The following is a 24,261-nucleotide window of genomic DNA, read 5'->3' on the forward strand; positions in this document are numbered from 1 at the left end:
TCGCTATCTGATCTATGGATGTGTCTCGATGGCTTTCAATAGTGTCAGTTTCCTTTACCCGACACATCTCACTTCTGCCCGCCTGTGGAGTTGCGCGCCGTCTTGGCCGCTCTGCATTTCCCGCACTCACCTCTCCTTCCCCGCTGAGACGCTGATGTTGCCGTCCGGAGACGCCAGACGCTGAATCAGACTAATGAACCACCGTCAGCCGGTGTTGGACAATGGACCGGGCCGGCCACTGCCGCTGGTATCCCCTCCGGCTGCTAAAGACCGCCGCCATACGGGTCGAGTCTGCGGGCTGAGTGTGGCAGCCTACCGCCCTCATGGGGCGAAACGAGGGCCACTTCTCTGGATCGTTCCCTGGGTCCGATCCGGAGGAGGTCTTCTGTGGGGGAGGGTCTCGAGTGTTTGCGCTAGGCAGACGACTGCCGGGCTCGTCTGAAAGGGCTGCGACTGAACAAACAATCGAAGAGTCCCCAGGCCCTCGGAGAGTGGTGCTCTCGTGTTTCGGGAGAGCCCGTATTCCCTACTTCGGTTCTTGTCTCCGTGGGGATGTGGGTAGCAATGGATGTTCGTAAAGCGTTCGGCGGTCATTGCCTGGTGAACGAAGCGACGGTCTAAGTTTCGGTGAGCGCAGTGGACGGAGAAGTATGATGGATTGCGAGAGATTATCAGTGACAGAGAACAGAGAGCTTATGAAGACAGTGGCTCGGGAAGGATTCGGCCTTTCGTGTCCAGTTTGTGGACGATTGCGGGATGCTGGATGAACTACACGAAACCGGCGTTGGTATGGCAGAAAAGACTGAGTAGGTGGTATATTCTTCGATGCCCGGTCGGTGGGGTGAGTGTCTGGATCAGGTCAGGCCCACATTGACGCGCTAGTCACGTACCCGTTTGATGGTCAAACGCCCGAGAGAACATCCCGATAAGCCTTCTGAACTATATTCCTCGACCTTGTGGTGGGTGAGATAGCTGTTTATGGATAACCCTGATTTCCACATTTGGTTTGCCTCGTGGTGAGATACACGTAGGACGCATGGCTCCCTGTCTTAACGTCTGTATTGTTAAACAAGCTCTCCTCCTGTCCTACTTCATACACTCATTAACCGTCCCCTCGGGGACCTGGACTCCAACCAAGGCCGACTCTTGCCCCCGAGCAGTGTGCCGTGAGAGCGGGTGGTCGCGGCCCGCCCATACTGCGGTCACTGGTTCTATGCCCGGGGCGCCTCCGTACCGCCCTTAGTCCGCCGGTCTGTCCGCTGGCACCTGTGTGCGCGTGCGCGTGTGCGTTGTCCGTCTGTCTGTCTGTCTGTCTGTCGTCCCTGTCCTGTGCATGTGTGGCACAGCTGGCCCACTTCACCGCGCCGGCAGCGCGTAGCTGATGTCCCTCCTAGCCCCACTCTGCTCCCTGCGCCGCTCAGAGAGACACTTCATTACCCCATGTCACGGCGCGGGCCCGACCCGACACGGAGAAAGTAAACCGGTAATCAGATGGACGGCGACCGACGCGCGCGCCATGCATCCCACAGCGCGACACGCATAAACCGACAGCGCCGGATGTCGGACCGGCGGCGGACGAGTGCCAGACGACGACAGACAAGTGTCCGTAACGTAATGACGGACTGACAGAGGAAGTGGCAGGGACGATGGAGCGGGAGAGAGTGGAGATGTCTGGTCACCGGGGAGGGAAGAGGAAGGATGACAGAGGAGGGCGCCGGAAGCGGGCGTCACGGTTCGGAGCGCTGGAGGAGGGGGAGAGAGGATGGTGCAGTGTTTATTCAGCTTCCTGGGTGGTGGTCAGTGGTGGAGGAAGAGGAAACGGGACGAGGGTGGGCGGAGAAATCGGTAATAATGAGGCCTGTTTAGACTTCGAGGGCGTCAGTGCGTTTCTGAATGTGCGTGAGAGTGCGATATGATGAGGCAGGATGACGATTCGGTGACAGGCATGACTGCTATCTCATCAGCGGCCTTCTGAATTCCGCATCCACACTTTCATCCTCGCTATCTGTGCTGGCGACTGTGAGGGCTCTCGCACACACCTAGCGAAAGTTGAACTTGCACGCATCTACCTTGACTTCATCGGTATAGTGACAATTACCCCATACACAGAGACCAACGTACATACGCCTCCCTGTGTCGCACTGTCGTTTTCTCCTGTAGCCCTGATTGTGAGTTACGCTGCGCTCTGTTACCCTGTGTTCGTTGCCGGGTCGTGTCGTCCCTGATTGCCATCTCCCAGCTCGTGCCTTTCACATTACCTCCACCACTCACAAACACACCCCACCTGTGTGTCTTCTGTCCCATCGCAGTGGCACAGCGTCGCGCGCGCCCCTTTGTGCGCTGGCTGCCCGTGGCCGACTGTGCACTCCATTGTTGTTGGGTAATTGGTGGCGCTTTGTTCTGACGTCCGTTGTTTCGTTCTGTTTCAGGTGAGGCGCTGCGAATGGTGGCAGGGTACGCCGGTGACAGTTGCTGAGCGGTAACGTACCATTGAAGGGGAGGCCGGGTTCAGGAAAGACAGGGTTTAACGTAGACATCCACGATGGATGCTTTACAACGGATAAAAATAAAAAACAACGCCATGGGATTAGATGGAAATTCTAAGGAAAGAATATACTGACTGTGGTCGGATGTCTCTTGATATCAAACTGTGGGGTTTCATGGGACAAGTAACATAATTACTCTCACACACTGTGTCTTCCTATTATTACACATTAATTACCAGCACCGGTGTCGTCTGCCAGGTGCTAGGCTATAAATAGAATAATTACACCGTATTAGTACGCCTCCGACGTTGCCAACCGTGCAAATTGGGGAGTTTTCGGGTCAAGGAAGCGCATGCAATCATGACCCGGGTGTGCCATGCAAGGTCGTGGATCAGAGGTCGATGATTGCGCAATGCATCATCACCAGGCTCAGCCGAGACCGGCTGGGTCACCGCTGGGTCACCGGTCAGGTCACCAGTCACCGCCGCTGCCCAGGGCCGCGTCACGCCGGTCGGCAGCCTTCCCGTCACGCGCGTCATTCGCCGTGCATTGTGTCTGAGCGCGTGACGATAATGACGGGGACCACCGGGGAGGGCGGGAGTGCCGACCGGCTGCCTCTCGGACCTCCCGCGAATCACCGCCGCCAGCTGAGACGGAGTTGTGCAACACCGAGAGGCCTCCCTCCTGTGTGCGCACCACGTGCGTGCTCGCCCGCGGGCGTCGGTAGTGGCCGGTGGAAGCGCTGGAGGTCGGTGGAAGTCGGTAGTTTCCTGAGGCAAATCGCTCACGTGCAACGAAGCGCAGCGGCGTGACGAAAGGTCCGGAGAGTTTTTGTCGATCACCGATCGAACCACGGCCAGCTGGCGGTGAATGGGATTTAATTGGCCGAGTGTTTCTGCGTGTGTCGGTGTCTCTCGGTAGTGGCCGGCACGGCTGCTGTTTTTGGTCGAGGGTTGTTTTTGTGGCCGCTCCAGCTGGCCGGACACGTTTAGGGGGGATGGAGAAGGGTGACCAGCTGCCGCCTCCGGCGTGTGGGGAGCTGGGTCCGACATGGACACACCACCTCCACGCCCAGGGGAGTTCACCCCGATGTTCCCTTGTGGTTTACATAACCCTTTTAGTCGGACTACCGGCTACTGCTTAGGCTGATTATGAGCTACACCGAACGTACTTAATAGATATTACCCGTATCGATTCCTTGTCAACGCGAGTCTGGTAGAGCCACTAAAGGGTTTTCGGCTTCGAACGATACGCTTGACTCTAGAGTCAGACACCAATGTAAGGTGTCCCTAAGTGTGTCAATCGGGGCTGAATATCACACGCCCTTTGGAAGCTGTATGCCCGCGGCGTGTGTGTTGGAGTGCTCCGGCACGACCTGGCTTCACCCGGCAACTCGGCCCGTCCTGTCCGCTCCGTGCGGCGTCGGCCGGGCTAACGAATGGCACCTGAGCGCGGGCACGTTTTTCCTGGCCTTGACGCCTGTGGTGGAGCGCCACCTCAGCCCTAAATGCCCGCGGGCGAACTTACTTTGCCCTTGAACTGTACCCTGGGTAACATGGCGCTGGTCAGACCATGCATTTGCCCTGTGCTGTTATAGCCTGGTGCGGTTGACAGTGAGGCTCACTCAGCCACGCGCTGAGAGCTACCAGGGATCACCGGCCCCCATTTGGACGTCGGTCTCTCTGTGTGCGCCCCAGTGCCGCTCGACTCTGTCGACTTTTTGCCGCCCCTGCGCGGCTGCCGCGGAAGATAATGAGTTGCGGGGTGCTGCGGCCGCCGCCCGCGGCACTCTATCGATGTTTGTAGCGGCCGCGGCGCCGGCGGCGCCGGCTGATCCGTCCCTGTCCCAGCTCGGATAACGCCATGCGGTCGGGATCCCCGCCGCGCGCCGAAGGGGTGGGAGGCAGACGGAGGATTACTGTGGGCGCACGCTAAAGGGTTAGGCTGTGCTGTGCCGTCCTATCCCATGCCACGAACGTCCGTCCCTTCCCTACCCCTCTCATGGCATCACATCCCATGCCTCGTCTCGTTGTCGCGTGAAATAATCAATCGCCATCAGCCCGCCAGCTGCAAAGTGTAGCGTCGAGTTCCGAGCTTGCTGACGCAGAGAGCAGCGTCGCCCGTTAGATGGCACGCAGGTCCAACCCAACCGGCGTGCATAATGGCCATCGTGATCGCCCGCTGCGCCTTTGTTTACGGTCCTGTGTGTGCACGTCGAAGAGGGTAAACACGCGAATAAAGTCGGTACCCGGATACGGTCAGATGACTGGCTCCGGAGGTGCGCTCGGACCTCCAACTGCGCGCGGTCGTTAGAGCTCGGTGGAGCTGGTGGAGCCTCGGTGAGCGCCCTTAACCTCTCCGCCAGGTGTAAATCCTAGCCTGGGAACTGAAGTCATTTGGTTGATGCTTGACAGTTGCCTTGGGAATGGAGAGCCATTTTGACTGTGATGGTTCTGCGAAGAAATGATGCCAATACGCCATCGAAGCGTCAGTCATTCACCGAAAATGGTGCGCTAGGCTGAACCTAAGTGGGGTAATGTCTGTAATGATATACGACGTTCTTGTGTGGTCGTTTTTTCTACGTCGCCTTCGGTAATAACTGTACCACTGCTGCGGGGGTCTGACTGAAGTTTTTGTCGTTGACCGCGGCCACTGTTTAACAAACACCCGTCGTCCCCAAACTACCGACATTGATGAGTCAACCACTGGGCGGAGGCAGTCATGGCGTGTTTTATGATGGCTCTGTGGTGTTTATAGACGCACTAGGAGCTACTGAGATACAGAATGAGGAGAGCAGAGCTTTCGTATATCAGCCGTGCAGTGATCGAGCTAGAGCGCAGGGAAGTCGGCTGCTTCTGCCGATCTCTTATGACTGAGTTACCACCCCGGAGGAGTGGGGTCCATCTGTCCTGTGGGCTACGTCTGGCGTCGTTTGTCTCTTCAAGTGTCTGTGTGCGTCTGACGGTGACCGAAACTGTCCGGGGGGGCCGGGAGTGTCGGTTCTGGCGTCTGGTGCGCTGTGCCGGCTCGTTTGAACTACGCTGTGGTTTGTAGGGTGATAAGAAACAGACCCCGGATTTGGTGATGGTGGACGGTTGGAAGTTCAATGACGCGACGAAAATTTAGATTATGTGTCATTGGCTTATGAATGGGCAGCACACTTGAGCTAGAAGTGAAAGCTGAAGGATGTATTTCGATCGCTTAGAGTAAGGGTATGAATCTGAATCATTCTCTATTCTACCTGCCTTCTTGGTCGCACAGTTTGACCTTCCGTGCTGTGGTCTGACCTTCAGTACCTGGGAGTGGAGACGTTCAGCGCTGGGACAATTAGCTGGGAATAGGTCATGTCGTGACTATGTCTCGGGGGTCAGGAATTGACGTGTGTTCTCACCGCTGTTCGTGAAAGGGTCACTTTGAACTGGCATACAATGTGGGAACAAGACGGGGACACCGAAGTAAGTCGGTACATAAAACAGGAAACGAAATAAATAAGAAACTTTGTTCTTGGAAACCATTGTACTCTGGCTGGTGCCAGGTTTGTTGAGATTCCTCGGAGTGAACCATACTTGGCGAGAGTCGTGAATCGGTAAGGGAGGGGTGCACACCGATTTGTTTCTCGCCGGAAGTAATGCCAGCGTCTGGAACCATAGCTGGCTCTCCGGGAAAAGCATCTGTCTAACTAGGTGTTTTAATGTTGCGCCGCTTACTCGCATTGGCTATCTGAAGCTGAATCTGCATGGCGTATTCATGGTGAGTGCTGCATGGTGAGTTCAGCCGACCTCAGGCGAGCTAGTGTGCTAAGCTGCAAGAGATCGATCCCAAAGAGCCCTCCTGGCAGGGTAGAAATCGGACGTCATACATGTGGCGGTGCGATTTCGGTTTTTGGTTAGCTTGTCTTGACGCCTATTGTGTTTAACACTAGTGTTTGGTGAGAAATGTTGGCGAGGTCCTCCGGGCATTGCGTCTAACGTCAAGCCGACAAAAGAGCGTGAGTCGTTACCCTGTTCTAGGTTAGCACCTCTGTGCTAATTTGATACTGGCAAGGTCACGCCCTGTAAAAATACCCGTACAAAACAGCTCACCTGTGCGTGCTGAAATGTGCGTATCGTTGTGTCACGCTGAAACGCATTAACGCGCAGTCACTCAGCTAATTAGCACGTCAAAAAGTCCGACCTGACAGGCCTTCAGCCCGAGCCTACAGGCCTTCTTACTCGCCTTGCTACGTGCCTGGTCATTGTGCGTTCCGCAGCTCGTTTTTCGTCTCGGTATATGGCGCATATGAAAAGGTATCGGCATCGTTGAGAGTTCAATGTCGACATAGTGGTTCCACTTGATGAAGCCGTGCCAATTTCTTTGCTTCGCTCATTCGCTCGTGAAATTATAGAGTTTACTTTCACCGTGACATTAAGAGCTTCCGCAGATGCTTCACATTGCAGCCTGAGACGTGCGAACTACGCACGGTGTAGCGAAAGTGAATGTCCTTTCTTTTTGTTCAGCAATGCATTGCGGATGACTTTCCAATCGAAATGTGACGCGTCAGCTTTTGGCTCGAATGTTGTGCGGAGCTGTCACAGCAACCGTCACAACAGTTGGCGGGGACTTGCTTGCGACGTCAATCCGCCCGTTCAGCTTTTGTTCTTGTCATAGCAACCGCCACACCTGCCCGTCTAAAACTGGCAGTGAGTCGGAAAACATGTTATTATCTGCACGGAGTTGGACGCATATCGACCGTGGGTGTGTCGCCCAGGTAGCACAGCCCGGTTCCCGACTTCAAAGGCTGCCGCCAAGCCGCTCCCGGCGTGACCTCAATGCAGACCTGACGCTAACCCGATACCGCGACGTCGTTCGACGCGCCCGTCGCCCGACGCTGCCGATGCTTCCGTTACGTCTGTCAGCCTCGACGCGCCTTCAGAGGCAGACGTGACCGACTTTGTTTCACGCAACTCAGGCGTGCCACATGCGACAGTTTTCGAAAGCTTGAGTGTGTTTCGGAATTGCGTTTTATGATCGTCGTGACAGTTTGTTGAGTTCCATTCCTTTTTGCGTGATGATGTGCAGGTAATTGCCTACGCCTGTGAAGTGATTGAAATTTGTAGGACGTGAAATAAGGTTGAAGTCTGAAGAAGTAGGATATTGTGCCTGTTTAAACTGCGGTTGGCACTTATTCCATTTGCGACTGACTGACGGACAGCAACAACGCCTGATAGCGAACCGTCGTCTTACCCTCACCGTAGTCCGTAGCCCTTGTGATTCTTCATCCTGCTCGGTTCTAACCTTTCGTGACACTGACTGCTGACTGACTCCTGACAAGGAGCCATCACGAGGCGCCGCCGAACCCGTCGATTGTGACCCACACCGGTGCAGCGCGCCCGTCCAACGGTTCGGCGGCCGTCGCTCTCACGACCATTACCCGATAATGGGTCTCCGGTGGGCGGCCGGCGGTGGTGGGCCCTGTGACGGCCCCAGCCCACCGCGACCGCAGCGCCTCGGGGGATTTAGGTCGGAACTGACGGGATGGGGACGATCGCGGACGAACGAGGGGTGCCCAATCGTGATATTGGGTCGAGTGGTGGGTTCGAACTCTGAGCTGTGCCTCTAGCGTTTGTCAAGATGAGCTCGGGGTGGAAGTCAAATGCTGCTGTCTCGCTCTGAGGCATTCACTTATGCAGCAAAGTTGAGGTTCGTCTTGGTGTCAGCTTATGCTGACGACTGCAAGCGACCATCCAGCTACCGGAAGTTTCTCGCCGACCGTACAGACAACCAGTGACGTGTCAGGTGATACTGCAACGCCGCAGAGGGACGCTGTCTTCCGTCCGACAGCACCATTCCTCCGTCCCCCGCGATCTGCTGTCTCGCTGTGCTCCGCCTGTCATTCTTCACTGACTAGACCGCGACTGGTGCTGCACGGAGACTGCTGATCGAATTCAGACCAGCCACACCAAAAACGGATAACCAAGGCCGCGCTCGCCTCTGAGAGACACTCAACCGGTCGCGATCAGCAGCTTGGGGACGCAAGTGAATGCTGGTCAATGGCAAGAATGCGCCATCATCATCGTCGAGAGAAGAAGCGGCATGCCCGTCGCCATAGGGAACCTGGAGTCGCAGATGTTGCTGATTGCTCTCTTCTGCCACACCAAGCCCAGTAACGGTTCGTCTTTTTCTGGGCGGCGACGGAGCGCGTAGATCACGACACGCATCTGTCTAGCTTGGTCACACGGACGGCGGCGCTTATCGATTGCTGGTATCATCGGACCGTTACCCGCAGTGGCTTGCTTGTCATCTCCCCTGTTTCTTAGGTCAGCGCAACTTAACTAGTCTTGTGTACTGATGGTCGTCTTAGAAACAATATGCTTTGATGTAGAGGCGCTCGTCTGACAAGAATATAGCCTCCAGAACCGGGTGCTTGGGGATAGCCTGAGGGCTCAATCACACCCCAAATTGTTCCGTTGAATCACACCCTAAACCTAAACCAGTCTCCTCCACTCTCGATGCTCGGAATTTGATCGCCACTTGAGCCGGCGATTGGCCATGTTGTTGGCGTGAGATGGGAGCCCATCGTGCGGGAATACCGCTTAATGACAGGTGTCGGCGTGATGGTAATGGACGGGATCGGCGTGAAAGTTGACCCGTCTTCAGTCATCTCTCGGAACTCCCGAGTGGATAATGGCAGAGGCGTGATCTGCTCGAGCTGTACATGTGTCTCAGCTCCTCCGTTTGTCTGTGTGGGCGTTTGTTAGTTCTACTTCGCTGTCTTTTTTTCGTCTCACGCATGGCCGTGACTTAGCGAACAGTGGTAATCTGTTACCTCCCATAGCGTTCTAGATCCCATTTCCTTGTCATACCCAACACTTCTCCAACTAGTCCGATAACCCCAGCGTCAAGATTCGACGATGAATGGAACCTCCTGCTCCACAATGATCGGACAGACAGTCGATCGGTCAGCTGGTCACGGAGGAGCCCCATCCCCGCGGCTGGAGCGGGCCGGCGATGGTATCGGGTGCACCCTCCTCGCCCGGGCGCCAGTGGGTGACCGATGAGGTGCCCACGGGGATTGCTGGGGTGATGGGATTGCGGAAGGGTGCGTGGACACCCTGGGCGAGAGTTAACCGCTCCATGGAATCGACGGAGCCCCTGCTGTGAGCGGATAGGAGGCGGCGGTGTATTAACATTCCGCCGCTTTGGAAGGAGAGGAGCGCACTGGGTCATACGTGGGTCGGGAGGCAGAAAGGTCATACGTGGGTCAGGAGGGAGTGGGTCACCGAGGCTGTGAGAATTGTCTGGGCTTATTGGTGAGCTCGGCCGGATCGAGACTGCAGTTTATTGAGAGTTTCAGACATAGCGTCACTGGGGTGGCCGACAGCGAGAAAAAAAAACTCGCTACCTCGGCTACTTTGTTCAGTAGCGCCGCCGACGGTCCATCTTGTCTCGCCTCCAGATATCCTGTCAGGTGCTCCCGATCATACCTGGGTAATCTCAGCGTTTCGATTCAGCTGAGCCGGTCCGCACAGTCGGTCTCGCCCGGGCGTCACCCCATATTTGGTTTGGACCGCATTTGGCGTCGGGAATCTGACTGCATTACCGACCACCTTGTGACGACCAGTCCGCGAGGCCTGTCACGATACCGTTATATCCCATTCGTTCAGAAGCCGAGGTCGAGCCGTGTGAACTCCCGAGAGCGACCCGTGCGAGGCCTTCGGTCCAGTCACGACTATCTCGGGTGGCCTGAAGGTTTCCCTTTCTTTCACCGAGTGGCTGTACTGTCCCTGACGTGGGCTGTCATTGAGCTCGAAAGTATTGTGGACACAGAGGCATGAAGGCTGGTTGGTCTCATAGCGGGTGTCGTTTTAGAGAGCCAATCTCCGTTGAAATGTCGTGTCATGCATGTGTTTTTGGTGGACACGCGTGCCTTCACGGTTAGCGTGTCCGCCAGATAGTGGTGTCAATCGGAACTTGAATCTTCGGAATTCCGATTTTGTCCAATGTCCAATTCGGAATTCGGTTGGACAATGGCCGCAAGCTTTGGACAACTTTGGACAATCGCTTGCTACACCTCAACATTTTTAAAAAGTAGTCGTGTTTAACATTGATTGGCTGTTAGAAAGCTCAGCTTTCGATATGATTAACACTTTTGAGCTTGTAACGGTACATGAAAAGCAAATTAAATAACAGTGTTGAGTGTAAACTATTGCGTAGCTGTCGGACATCTTTGGACAAATGGCTGGCTTGGACATTTTTGGACGGACAATCGACGTAAGCATTGGACATTGGACGGACTTTGGACATACGTTTTCTGAAATTGACACCACTACCGCCAGAGTCTTTGTTGGTATGTGAGGCTGTTTTTGCTTTTGCGCTAGACTGCGGAACATGCGATTGGAGTGTTTCGCTCTAGTGGTTGGAATGTTAGGTGCCACGTTGTTTTCTAATTATTCTCTAGCAACCATATCTGTTCAACATATTCTTCTGAAGGTTAATTAGATCTGTCATTTAGTATTTTGTATGATTTCACGTGAAATTAATGCACGTTCTCATCACTTGCGAACGGCTTTGCCGTCCTAATCCCTGAAGCCGAAGTCGGACTGCGGTGGGAGTAACTCTTCAAACGGATTCCATGTGCTTCTGTTTGGGTTAAGCCTGATTCTTATTGGGCTGTGCTGCCAGAGATGTCGGACAGACTTCTGCAGCCAGCATAGCACGCTCTGCTCTTGCATGTAAATAAACACGCCGAGCGATGACAACCAAGCATAAGTACCGTACCGACGTTGGAACTGCGCGCACCGACTGATGTGGCTGTTCCGCGTACCGTATCGTACTCCGGTTGAGATCCGCCAAAGCATTTGTAGGCTGTTAGCGTTGCACGCTGTCTCTAAGAGTCGTGACCATGCTGGGATTACACTGGTGATTAAGAGAACACTCAATCACAAAAGCAAACAAATCACGTGCTGGTGTCACTAAGAGCCATCAGTCATCACCCCGTGAATCCGCAAGCCATTAGCCCACCCATGCCGTCACCGTGTCCCCATTGACCCCCCTCTAACTGTGCCCCTCTCCGTGCCCTCAGGCGCTCCACGACGAGGTCAAGTCGCACCAGCGGATCGTGTCGGGTGTGTGTCGCCTCTGCGTCCAACTGGCAGAGGAGGGTGGCCGCAGGCGACTGGTGCGCGTGGCAGAGCGACTCGACACCTCCTGGCAGCAGATCTACCTGCGCGCCTACGAGTGGACCTGCCACCTCGAGGGGCTGCTCGAACAGTTCAAACAGGTCAGTTCGCGACACCGGGACTCGACGAAATGGGCAACTTCGGAACGAGTAACGACTCGTTTGCATTCGTAATCGCGAAGCAGGCGGCAGGTGATGATCTTTTCCAAATGATTAGGCTTTCTGAGTTTCTGGAATAAAAGCTACCTGCGATTTACGTAATTCTCTTTTCTGCATGCATGGCCTCTTCTCAGATTTGCAATATAGTGCGCAGTATGCTGGGAGCTTGGCTGCAAGCAGTTTCCTTAGCATTCTTAAGTCGGCTAGTGTTTCTGTATCGGTAACAATGCTCGATCCATTGTCTGAGGTGGTGAGAACCGCAGATAGGATTGAGGACTGGTCCCGGAAGTCGGTATCCAGACGTCTGAGAACTGAGCGGATAGGATTGAGCGCGGCTCTGAAACTAGGCCGAAGGCGTGTCCCTCCCCGGCCGGTCGACATGTGTCTGTCTCGGTATGATGATGGTGGTGGCGGGCGGACGGTCCTAATTGGTTTCTGTGTGAACTGGACTGTGAGAGTGACGGACGCGAACGACAGACAGGACTCGGATAACGCACAGATCCGATCCAGATTCAATGTGTAGAGAGCGGATCAATCAGGTCGGTAGACACATCTGTGTGTGAACGGACAGCGTCGTCTGTTTGGTCTACTTTGTTGATCTCTCTTGATGATGCACTTGTAGGTATTCTCGTCAAGCTCACAAGGTCATGATGTAGCTAGGACTCATCATCTAGCTTCTAGTCGACATCATAAGTCGTGAATTTTCCGTCCGTATCCATCGCTTTACCAACCACTTGGCGTCGGTTTTCAATCAAACGCGAAACGCTTAGCTTACAGTGTAGTTATAATCACCCTATCTATATCTGTCTGTTAGAAATATCTATCTTTATGTGCAGCAGATGACATATGGGTGAAGAAATCCGTTTCACCTTATTGGGCTCGTGGAACCTTCTCCACCTGCCTCTCCTTCTCTCCGAAGTGCATTTCCATCGCTCGATCGCTTGCAGACTGGCATCTGGATCGATCTGGAAGTCAAATCATCAGCGCTGTCGTCCTGTTCGCTACCTTGACCTCGTCGAGCTGCCTCTGAAATTAAACGAAGTCGCTCTCTTTCGGCCGCACGGCCGTCCGTGCCACTCTGAGGACCAAGTCGACTGCGTGACGGGGCCACCGCGGTCAAGTCCCGGACGTGATTTGGCATTCAGCAAGACGCCGAGTTATTTCGCGAGGGTGTGACACGCCGCTAGCGATGACGCTTAACCTCTGAACCCTGGAGGAGTTGGGAGTGTCCGCTGTGTGATGAATCGACAGTGGATAAAGGACGATAAACTTGGTGCGTGTTGGTAATCTTTACAGTCGTAGAGTGTGACAAACAGCCTTGCGGTACCGGAAAACATCTGTCCCATCGGTTGACGCGTATTTAGTTCAGCATCAGTCACCATTCCATGAGCAGCAGCCGTGACACCATACCGCTGCCGGTTTTTGTTGGTCGTCTGTGAACAGCGCCGCTGTGCGTCGCCGATTCACATAATTCATGTGGGAACGCTCGGGACTGGCAGCTCGGAGAGCGGGTCGCCGGTACGGCCGGCGGGGCCGGGTCGGGTCATTAGACCCCGGGCCCGGGTCCGTGACACGTGCCGCGCCGGCTGGCACCTGGGTCGTGTTCCGGCCGGCGCTGATCCGCGCGCGCTGATTACGCCCGTGCCGCTTTGTCCAACCTTCTGTCGTGATATGGCGCGGGCCTTTGATCGAGCTCATTGTACGCCATTGACGGCCAGCCACCGTAAAGTTCCCATTAGCTGTGCCCGCGGTGGTGCATAAATCTGCTGCCTCATGCGACACACCAGTTACGGACAATCTCCGGCGCGGTGGACGGACTAACCCGCCGGCTAAATTTGGGGGTTTTGCAAGGGAGTGTATTGTGGCCGCCCCTAAACATGGTGCACGCTTCGCGGGGTAGCTATAAATCCGGGGCTTACATCGCCTTTATTGAAATCTAGTGAGCAGTGGTGCCCCCACCTGTTTCCCGGGGTCAGATTGATGGCCAAACGCAACCAGTGCACTGCGTAGACAAACAGAGGGAGAGGGGAGGCCCCGGCGCTGTTCCCCGCGTGTTTCCCTTGAACCACCGGCTGCCAGCGCGCACAGATGGGGTAAATTGTGACGGATTGTAACCGGATGAAGACAGATGGATCGTGGAGGGACGGGCGCCCTCACCGCCCCTCGGTGGCCCGTCTCAAGTGGCCAGCGATGAGGGTTGCCTCAATTGTGCCCACGTCATCGTCGGGGGGTGCGTACCAAGTGGCCTCGACCCTCTGCATTGTACGTTGACCACCCCTCTCTGCTTTAAACGGCCACTTTTTACTATTTTTCTATAGAAATATGGCGCGCTCATTGATTTTTCAGTACCTTCTATTTTTCGTTGATTCTTCCGATCTTTGGTACCGATTATCGTGTTGTTTCCGTGGCCGTCGCTGTACCCTGCCACAGAGTGTAACTATGCACGATCGCGGGTTAGACTCCATCCCTGAGCGGCACCGGCCGCCCGAGGCCCACTCCACAGCCCGTGGTCGTCTCGCGGCCCTGTTACAATCAGGTCAGAGCACTCTGCTGCGTCCAGTAATGAAGGCCCCGACTCCCGGCGGGCGGCGCGGAATGGGTTGCGTGCTGCGACCACTGCGGAGCTGCCGCCAGCGTTGGCGGGTCCGCAGGTGGTGCTGACGCAGGCTATCATGCTGGCGGAGGCTGGCGGCGTTGGCAGCTCCAAAAGCTGTCATCAGCGGCCTTTGCGAGCGGCGCGTTAGCCGGGCTGTCGTGTTGGGCGGGCCGGTGAGGTCACGCACCTTTCCGTGCCCCATCATAGTCCGCTCGGAGTCCGCCGGGGCAGTGGGTCAGCACGGTGCCTCGTGAGTGCGCCGTACGTGCTGATGGCGTCACGGTCTTCCTGGTCTTCCTGACGCGGTCTTCCTGGTCTTCCTGGTCTTCCTGGTCGCAGGATCGATCGGCACGCCGTGGGCATGAGCTCGGCGATAGAGAGCTGCGTTTGATGATATCCGAGAGCGAGAAGATGAAAGCCAGATTGATTTGTGCCTGGCCGCGACTCCGTCATTGTGTCAATGTGTCCCACTTTGCGGCCTCGCCTCGGGCATACGCGTAATACGTATGCATTTTGTGGCCGTGATTAGTTGGTTATAGCGGTACTGAGATCATTTCTCTCGTGGTTTATTCAAATGAGTGAATACCGGGCTTTCGTTGGCTGTTTTACGTCTCTCTCACAGTTCTCTGATATCCGTACGTAGCCTGTTTGTTGTGTTATGTAGGCTGTTCTGCTACTTCGCGCTTTAAGCCTGCGTGCTCGTTTTACCAGTTTGTCATGGTTTTAAAGCCGTTTTGTCCTTGTGCTTTGCGTTTAAGTCCCTTACTTTCTCAGATTTCACGGATGTGGTAGAAGTTGGCCTCGTTCGACGCTTTCCTGATGTGCTGACTTGGCATTGAATCTACGAAAGCATTGAGCCCTTGCTGTAACACTCTTCCTTTTGTCCAGTTGGCGAAAAATAAATGCAAATGAATAATTCCTCTTTCGTTTATGTATCACTTTTTTGCTTAAACGAGCCATTACTTGCACATAATGTATGGGTGAAGCCTTATTTATTTGGCAATAGATGTGAAAAATTGTCACGGCTCTGTCGGCCCATCAGCGCTAAAATAGTAGTCATGACTTGCGCCCTTCAGGCGGTTCATATTCAGGGACCTCCCTCACTGGTGACCTCGTGGCTCCACCGACACTACTGGCTCCTCCTGGGAAAGGTCACCGCTGCCCTCTGGCCAGAGCTGCGGTCGATCAGCTCCATGACCTCTACGCTCTGCAACATTGTCATGACCTCCGTCCTTAACCCTACTGATGCATGCTTCCGCTGTGTTTGGGCGTTTCCATTCCATAATTTCCTGTTCACACCATCGGTCAGGCGCCAGTGAAGGCGCGACTCGACTGGCTGTGCGTTATGCGTGCTCCACACGCACTCTCTGACCACTAACGATCGAAAAACGAGTCCGTAACGAGCTACCTTCGGCGCATTCGAGTACGTGAGCTAACCACGTGAGCTTACCTATGGTGACTGACTGGCTGCACGGGCATGGTTACGTTTGGATATTGTGTTTAGAGCACAGTGGAGGCTGGATTTGAAGGATAAAAAGTTGATCCTCATTGAATCTTTTGGGATTATCCTGGAGGAGTGCACTGTGAGTCAGTGGATGCACGTCTTGAACATGACTGGGAACTGCTCGGACCTCAGAATTGCTGTCTGGTCCGTAGTTGTTAACGAATAGTTGTCCGTAGTCTGGTCCGTAGTTGTTAACGAATAGCCGCACCCGCGAGGGCTGTTCGCCTGTTGCGGGCGGGTGGGAAGGTCAAGGAGGCCCGCCGTGCGCGTCTCGTTACTCCAAGGTCAAACGGTGGAGCCGGTCGTAAACCCAGCCTCGATGTAACGCCTGTCACCCGTAGCCCGCGGACGAACTCGTTTTCTGACGCTCCTGGGGTGTTTGACGGATGTCAATCGAGATTCAAAGCAGTTGGGGCTGAAATGGATGTTGAGAATTTGCATGTAAATAGGGCAGAGATGACCTTGTGTTGGGTAGGATCAGGGTTTATAGGAAATCTATGGAGATGTTTCTGGTACGCCTGACAGTCCAAGCGATCTGCTTTTCAAAAAAGTATCTACGCAGTATTCTTTCCTTTGAGGTTTTCAGTATTCTTACCTCAATGAGTGCGTTAATTATCCCATTTAAAGGTGCAGCTTTTATAGCTTTTCTATCCCGCTTAACGATAACACAGTATCCCCGCGTACCACGGGAACAAAAGGTTCGAAACTCTGTGTGCCTTTTGACGGGTGACGGGGCTTCAAAGCGGGACGATCTAATCAGGAGTCGTTAATGCGCCTCCTTTGATACTGGCACCGTGTGTTGTCCATACGACCGCAGGAAAGCGCCAATGAGGTCAAACGGTGACCTCAGAGATATCGCTTTGTAATGGACGGGAGGTCACGGCACGCATGGTTTCGCCAGGGGACGCAGTTTCGCTAGAAATTTACGCACGATGTCGCAACGTTGGTTTTCGTTCGCGGAGCGAACTTTCTGCGTTCACTCACCGCGCGGTTTCTAGAGCACGCACAGTTTCGTCAGGGGGTCCTTGGAAGTTGGAGGTTTTGAGGTCACTTCCGCCAGCTGGCATGCGGAGACTAGAGCACCTTTCTCACTTATTAAATCGTCAGCGCCGTTAATGGATGACACCCTCATCGGATGGGCTTTGTTTTATTAATCGTAACACTGGTGAAAGAAATAAGAGAAATGGATTGGCGCTTACAATTTTATCATCCTCGTGTTTTCCACATAACCAAAAGCATCCCCAGCTCCCTCGCCTTATACCATTCCGCGATGCCATGTCGCGACTCAGTCTGATGCCTGACACGCTCGTGCTCCCGTCTATACCCGTCCCGTTCCTCTGGCGCCGGATGTTCGCTGCGGGCCGGTCCGGCACAGCCCACCACCCGTGTGAGACCACTCACTCATGTGAGACTGCTCACCTGGCTCACCTGGCCATTCGATTGGCTGCCGCCGGTCACGTGGTATCGATCCAGTGTGGCGTCATGTATCGGGCGAGTCATGCGGAGTGGGATGGGGTCCGCACGCCCCCTCGGCCTCCCGTGCTAAACCCGCCCCCGCGTGCCGCCCGGCTTTTAATAGCCACCTTAACGGCGGAGACGGTAAGGTATGTTGACGGATCGGATAGGGACGCACGGCGAAGTGAGGGGAGAGAGGGGGAACAACGGGAGGGGGAGGGACGGCGGGAGGCGCATGGCCGCGGGGAGGCAGGGGCGAGAGGGAAGCGGAGAGGGACATGCCAGGCGCCAGTCGACAGAGGGCAGCGAGCGCGGCAAGACGTGCAGCAGTGATTTTTTTTTTCGCTCGTGGGTGTGACGCGCAGGCAAGGGAGCTATGGCGAGACGTTCAGTGTTGATCAGTGAAAGAGATGGGAGTCGGCGAGATCGACAGCGGGGGATTCGCACTCGGCGAAGGAGGTTGGAGGCTAGAGGACCGGCAGCAGGTGACCCAAGGGGAAGGGAGTCAAGAACAACAGGTAAGGGGCCATGAACGGCTTGTTTTTTCTGTCTTCCGTTGCCCGCCACGAGGGACCGGGATCATAAATGGCGTCTGAACCGAGTGAAGGAGCGCAAGGAAATGCCTCAGGCGCTGACCGGGCTGACGTTAGGTGGTATCTGTTGAGGTGTCGTTTTTCTGCTGTGTTCAGTCAGGACGGGAGCTGACCTAAGTTTGGACCTCATTAATGTTCGAGGACCGATTGTGGTACTTACCTACTAATGTGGCGCCTGCAGGGGCGGTCAGTGGCGAGGTACATACGTATGTAAGTACCTCGCAAACGCACAAGTCAGGCGCGTATCGCGGCTAGCGCGCCCTGTAGCACGGACGCAGCCTGTTTGCCTACAGTGAATAGACGCGGGTCTATGGGCCAGCGGCGTCGCCGGCGGCTAGCCCCTTCGGCGGAGACGAGGGGTGGAGGTCCGACAAACAGCCCGTCTTTTGGGTCAGCAGTGTCCGATGGCGGCGGTCGGGACGGCCGGTTCACAGCCGAGACCGGAGATGATGTTTAGTTAGGACGGCGGCGCAAGGCCGGGACAAACGGGCAGAGGGGCAGGGACAGGGAGCGAAGGAGCGGGATACCGTCTGGAGGGGAGGTGGGGGGGGGAGGGCAGGCAGTGACTCACCCGGAGGAGAGGGGGAATCACTGGGTTTGTGTTCTACTGACGTTTCACCGAGTGGGTGTCACACCGCAGGGTCGGGAGTGTCGGCGGTGTGGCCGGGAATGATCGGGCCGGAATGGACGGGTGGTCGGCCGATGTGGCCGGGTGGTCGGCTGATGCAGCCGGGTGGTCGGCTGATGCAGCCGGGTGGTCGGCTGATAGAGCCGGGTGGTCGGCTGATGGAGCCGGGTGGTCGGCTGACGCAGCCGGGTGGTCGGCTGATGGAGCCGGGTGGTCGGCTGATGCAGCCGGGTGGTCGGCTGATAGAGCCGGGTGGTCGGCTGATGGAGCCGGGTGGTCGGCTGATAGAGCCGGGTGGTCGGCTGATGCAGCCGGGTGGTCGGCTGATAGAGCCGGGTGGTCGGCTAATGCAGCCGTGTGGTCGGCTGATAGAGCCGGGTGGTCGGCTGATGGAGCCGGGTGGTCGGCTGACGCAGCCGGGTGGTCGGCTGATGGAGCCGGGTGGTCGGCTGATGCAGCCGGGTGGTCGGCTGATAGAGCCGGGTGGTCGGCTGATGGAGCCGGGTGGTCGGCTGATGGAGCCGGGTGGTCGGCTGATGCAGCCGGGTGGTCGGCTGATAGAGCCGGGTGGTCGGCTAATGCAGCCGGGTGGTCGGCTGATAGAGCCGGGTGGTCGGCTGATGGAGCCGGGTGGTCGGCTGACGCAGCCGGGTGGTCGGCTGATGGAGCCGGGTGGTCGGCTGATGCAGCCGGGTGGTCGGCTGATAGAGCCGGGTGGTCGGCTGATGGAGCCGGGTGGTCGGCCGATGTGGCCGGTTGGTAGGAACGGATGATGGTATGACGGTTGGTATGGCGGGGGGCGAGGGGTAAGCGCCTAGCGGTACCGGCCGGCCGTGTCAGTGTAACAGCCCATCACCGATACATCAACCTGTCAGTCAGTGGGATCCGCCCACACGGGGACTGCGCGACCAGGAGAGAGAGGGGTCTTATTCATGACAGACAGCGGGGCACCGCAGACGAGGCGACGGCCATCATCGTGGGTGGCGCGGCCTGCTGGACGCACCGCACACACCGCACGCAGCAGTGTGCGGTGCCCGTGAACACCCCTGTTCACAGACGAGAGAAGAGGAAGGACATGGGAGGTGAGTGAGCATGACTGGGGGTAGAGTGTGGTTGGGTGATTCGGCCGGTACGGCCGCTGGTGAGCCGGGAGCGGTCGGCTGGTGAGCCGGGAGCGGTCGGCTGGTAAGCCGGGAGTGGTCGGCTGGTAAGCCGGGAGTGGTCGGCTGGTGAGCCGGGAGTGGTCGGCTGGTGAGCCGGGAGTGGTCGGCTGGTAAGCCGGGAGTGGTCGGCTGGTAAGCCGGGAGTGGTCGGCTGGTAAGCCGGGAGTGGTCGGCTGGTGAGCCGGGAGTGGTCGGCTGGTAAGCCGGGAGTGGTCGGCTGGTAAGCCGGGAGTGGTCGGCTGGTGAGCCGGGAGTGGTCGGCTGGTAAGCCGGGAGTGGTCGGCTGGTGAGCCGGGAGCGGTCGGCTGGTAAGCCGGGAGTGGTCGGCTGGTAAGCCGGGAGTGGTCGGCTGGTGAGCCGGGAGTGGTCGGCTGGTGAGCCGGGAGTGGTCGGCTGGTAAGCCGGGAGTGGTCGGCTGGTGAGCCGGGAGTGGTCGGCTGGTAAGCCGGGAGTGGTCGGCTGGTAAGTCGGGAGTGGGCGGCTGGGGAGCCGGGAGTGGTCGGCTGGTGAGCCGGGAGTGGTCGGCTGGTGAGCCGGGAGTGGTTGGCTGGTGAGCCGGGAGCGGTCGGCTGGTGAGCCGGGAGTGGTCGGCTGGTGAGCCGGGAGCGGTCGGCTGGTTAGCCGGGAACTTTTCCGGTCGGGTCATGACCTTGACCAGCAGTCAAATTTTCAAGTTAACATTTAGGAGTTAACTTATGGTCTGTCGACTCGTCTCGACGAGAGGAGTACGATGCTTGCAAAGTAATGTCGTGGCTCTACTGAGTCAAGCTGGTTGGAAAAAAAAAACATTTTCTGTAAACCAGTTATTTCGTTGTTTTTTTTTTGCCCTCTAGAGGCCTGACCGTGGGCATGGGGGTCAAATCTGAGGACGCAATCCGGAAGGAGGGTTAAAAGTGCTATCGAATGCGCTCTTCCGCGGCGCTGTGGCTTTGTTGGTTCTCGAGTTATGTGCCGCTGTTACCATTTTTTTCCAAGTGTTGAACAACACGGAGGTTACAGCGCGCTCCTGAAAAACCGCGACGTCACCGCGAATAGGTGCGCACGGAGGAGGAACGTGCGTTTCTCGTTCCGGGTAGTTAGCGGGACGCGACCGGCTGGACGCGGCGCGACCGTGGTGGCGGCGCGAGTCGCACGAGAGGGCGAGCAGCGCGGTGGGCAGCTGCCGCCGCCTGGCAGAACCCGCGGCGCGGTCCAGCAGAATGGCCCTCAGCGGGGCGGCTCGGTTGCCCCCCCCCCCCCCAGCGTTTCCACCCGCGCCGCTACGTGACAGGACAATGGACAGTGACCGCGGCCGAGACACGCCCCGGCGAGGCGGTCACTCGGGTAGGGAACTGACGGTCGTCGCGCAGGTGTCTCGGGGTCACACTCCCTCCCCCCGACCCCCTGGGGAGCCGATTTGGGAGGAGGCGGGGGAGACTGGCCGATACGTCGGCGCACCCTCTTCCGAAGAGGAAAGGAAGGGATGGGACAAGGGGCGCTGATCGCCGGGATAAGGCAAGAGGGGCAGAATAAGCTACAGCGGGGAGGGATTGGGGACTGCAGGGGCCGTGCGACGCTTGCAGGGAGTATGTGAGCAAACGGCAGGAAAGCGGCCGTAGTCGTTTCGGGGCTTGCGAGTTGTTGTCTCGCGGCCGATTTCATATCTTGGTAATATCTCACATCACGTGGTATTTTACGCCCCAAGTAACAACACTCTCGATGCCTAATATGCCCCAACTGTATGTCTGCGTGCTTGGGTTGCAGTTCACTTTATCACTATGGAAATCATAGCTAGTAACAGAATACGATAATACCATTCAGCTTTCAAAAGAGAATAGGCGGAAAACGGTCAGATATTTTTTTTTTAGCCACCTTTATGGAATCGACCGCTGATGGTAGCTTACTGCGAAGGCGAAATGTATTCCGTGCAAACGCGTTCCGGGCATCTTCGGTCTGCACAGGAATGTAGCTTCGGAAGTACGACGTCACGGTAAAATATTTTGCCGCAGAACGGCATGAGAGCAGTAATCGCCACGAAACTCGAATGCGCAGATCGCTCACGAGGGCGCAATACAACACATACAATATAGTGCATACAATGCATGCATGACAACCTAACCGGCCCGGGAGGACTGCTAGAGCTGTGCGAGGCTTCTAAGGAGCCCGTCAGGAGCGGGCAGCTGTGGCCTGACCGGGACCGGTGAGGGTCTGTCGGGGGTTATGTGGTCTGACCGGGATCATGACGGCTGGACAGGAGCCGTGGGAGACTGCTGGAGCCGTGCGGGGCTTATAAGGAGCCCGCCAGCGGTGGCCTTATCGGGGTATGTGAGGATCTGTCGGGGTTTAGGTGGTCCGTCTGAGACCAGAACGGCTTGACCAGTGCCGTGGGAAACTGCTGGGGCTGCGAGGGGCTTGTAAGGAGCCTGTCAGCGGGCAGCGGTGGCCTGATCGGGGCCTGTGATGGTCTGTCGGGGGCTAGGTGGCCTGACTGAGACCAGGACGGCATGACCGGTGCCGTGGGAAATGCTGGGGCTGCGCGGGGCTTGTAAAGAGCCTTTGAGCAGCGGGCAGATGTGGCATGACCGGTGCCGGTGAGGGTCTGTCGGGGGTTATGTGGCCTGACTGAGACCTTGCTGGCATGACCGGTGCCGTGGGAAATGCTGGGGCTGCGCGGGGCTTGTAAAGAGCCTGTGAGCAGCGGGCAGCTGTGGCCTGATCGGGGCCGGTGAGGGTCTGTCGGGGGTTATGTGGTCTGACTGGGACTAGAACGGCTGGCCTGGCGCCGTGGGAAACTGCTGAGGCTGTGCGGGGCTTGTAAAGAGCCTGCCAGCGGTGGCCTGATCGGGGCATGTGAGGGTCTGTCGGGGTTTAGGTGGTCCGACTGAGACCAGAACGGCTTGACCGGTGCCGTGGAAAACTGCTGGGGCTGCGCGGGGCTTGTAAGGAGCCTGTCAGCGGGCAGCGGTGGCCTGATCGGGGCCTGTGATGGTCTGTCGGGGGTTATGTGGTCTGACCGGGAACACGACGGCTTGACCGGAGCCGTGGAAGACTGCTAGAGCTGTGCGGGGCTTGTAAGGAGCCTGTCAGGAGCGGGCAGCTGTGGCCTGACCGGGGCCTGTGAGGGTCTGTCGGGGGTTATGTGGTCTGACCGGGACCACGACGGCTTGACCGGAGCCGTGGAAGACTGCTGAGGCTGCGCGGAGCTTGTAAGGAGCCTGCCAGGAGCGGGCAGCTGTGGCCTGACTGGGGCCTGTGAGGGTCTGTCGGGGGTTATGTGGCCTGACTGAGACCATGCTGGCATGACCGGTGCCGTGGGAAAGGCTGGGGCTGGGCTTGTAAGGAGCCTGTCAGGAGCGGGCAGCTGTGGCCTGACCGGGGCCTGTGAGGGTCTGTCGGGGGTTAGGTGGTCTGACTGAGACCAGGACGACTTGACCGGAGCCGTGGGAGAACGCTGGAGCGTGCTGGGCTTGTAAGGAGCCTGTCAGTAGCTGGCAGGAGGGCGCCAGTGGCCCTTTCCGGGGACTACGAGTCGTTTGTCCTAATGGCTGCATCACTGCGAATATGTATGCATTTCCATGCGCACGCGCACCGAGCTTCTCGGGCCAGAGCAGAGATGGAGCTTCGTAAGTACACGTCTCGGCAGAATATTTGATGCAGGTTGCCATGGCCGCTTTTTTTCCCTCGTGACCCTGATCACTTGATAGGTAATTGTCGCGTACAAAGGGGGGCGAATGCTCGCGTCTCTCTCTCTCTCACTCTCTCTCTTTCTCCATATCTCTACTTCGGCAGGGACGTAAGAGAAGGAAACGGCCGGTGACCTCAGACGTATGTGGGGCCGAGGGTCATGTGTGTACGGGGACCGTGGCATTAGTGCGGCTGGCGGGTGCCGCGGCCGGTGGCCACGAATGGTGACACCAGACGAGTTGTCCGTCGGGGGTCACGATCGGTGTCATCAGGTATGTTGCGCAACTGAAGGTCACGCCCGGTGACGCCAGGTATGTGGTGCATCTCAAGGTCACGACCGGTGAATTAAGGTATGTGGGGCAACTGGAGGTCTGACCGGTGACTCTAGGCTGCGGGGCAGTCGGAGGTCGTGACCGGGCGACCTGGGAAGGTCAGCTGGAGGTCAATAATAGTGACCCCAGACGAACGGACGGCGCGCGGCCGGAGGTCATGACCTGTGACCTCGGGAGAGTAGCCGGCCGGTCATGGCACGGCAGGCGGTCACAAGGGGCGACCGCGGGCGCGTGAAATGGCGGAAGGTCATGACTCATGACGGTGACCTTAGGCAGGAGGTCGGCGGGCATGAAGCGGCGCCCCGGGTCATTAGTCGGACCGCAGGTGTGCGGAGCAGATAACCTCTGGTGACCTCAGGTGAGTAGGCAGCCGAGGTCATAAGTGGGATCTCAGGCGGGTGGCGCGGCAAAAGAGGCATTGGGTCGTTCCTCCGGTTTGGCGGGTTTGGCGGTGTGGTTCTCTCGAGAGAACTCGTCAGCGGGGGATCGACCTTACATCAGCCAACTATGTGAACGTGATTACCG

At 57.0% G+C, this 24,261-nt stretch overlaps 1 protein-coding gene across 3 annotated transcripts in view; it reads left to right on the forward strand.

Annotated features, from left to right (window-relative positions):
- LOC122386575 overlaps positions 1 to 24,261 on the forward strand; it is a 232,675-nt gene that overhangs the window by 143,270 nt on the left and 65,144 nt on the right. For all 3 annotated transcript variants that reach the window (XM_043375873.1, XM_043375874.1, XM_043375875.1), the window contains one exon: positions 11,548 to 11,745. In XM_043375873.1, coding sequence (XP_043231808.1) covers positions 11,548 to 11,745 — 198 coding nt within the window. The remainder of the gene's footprint in view (positions 1 to 11,547; positions 11,746 to 24,261) is intronic.

The sequence above is a fragment of the Amphibalanus amphitrite genome, unplaced genomic scaffold (genome assembly GCF_019059575.1).
Source record: "Amphibalanus amphitrite isolate SeventyFive unplaced genomic scaffold, NRLGWU_Aamphi_draft 000256F_arrow, whole genome shotgun sequence".
In the NCBI taxonomy this organism is placed as follows: Eukaryota; Metazoa; Arthropoda; class Thecostraca; order Balanomorpha; family Balanidae; genus Amphibalanus; species Amphibalanus amphitrite.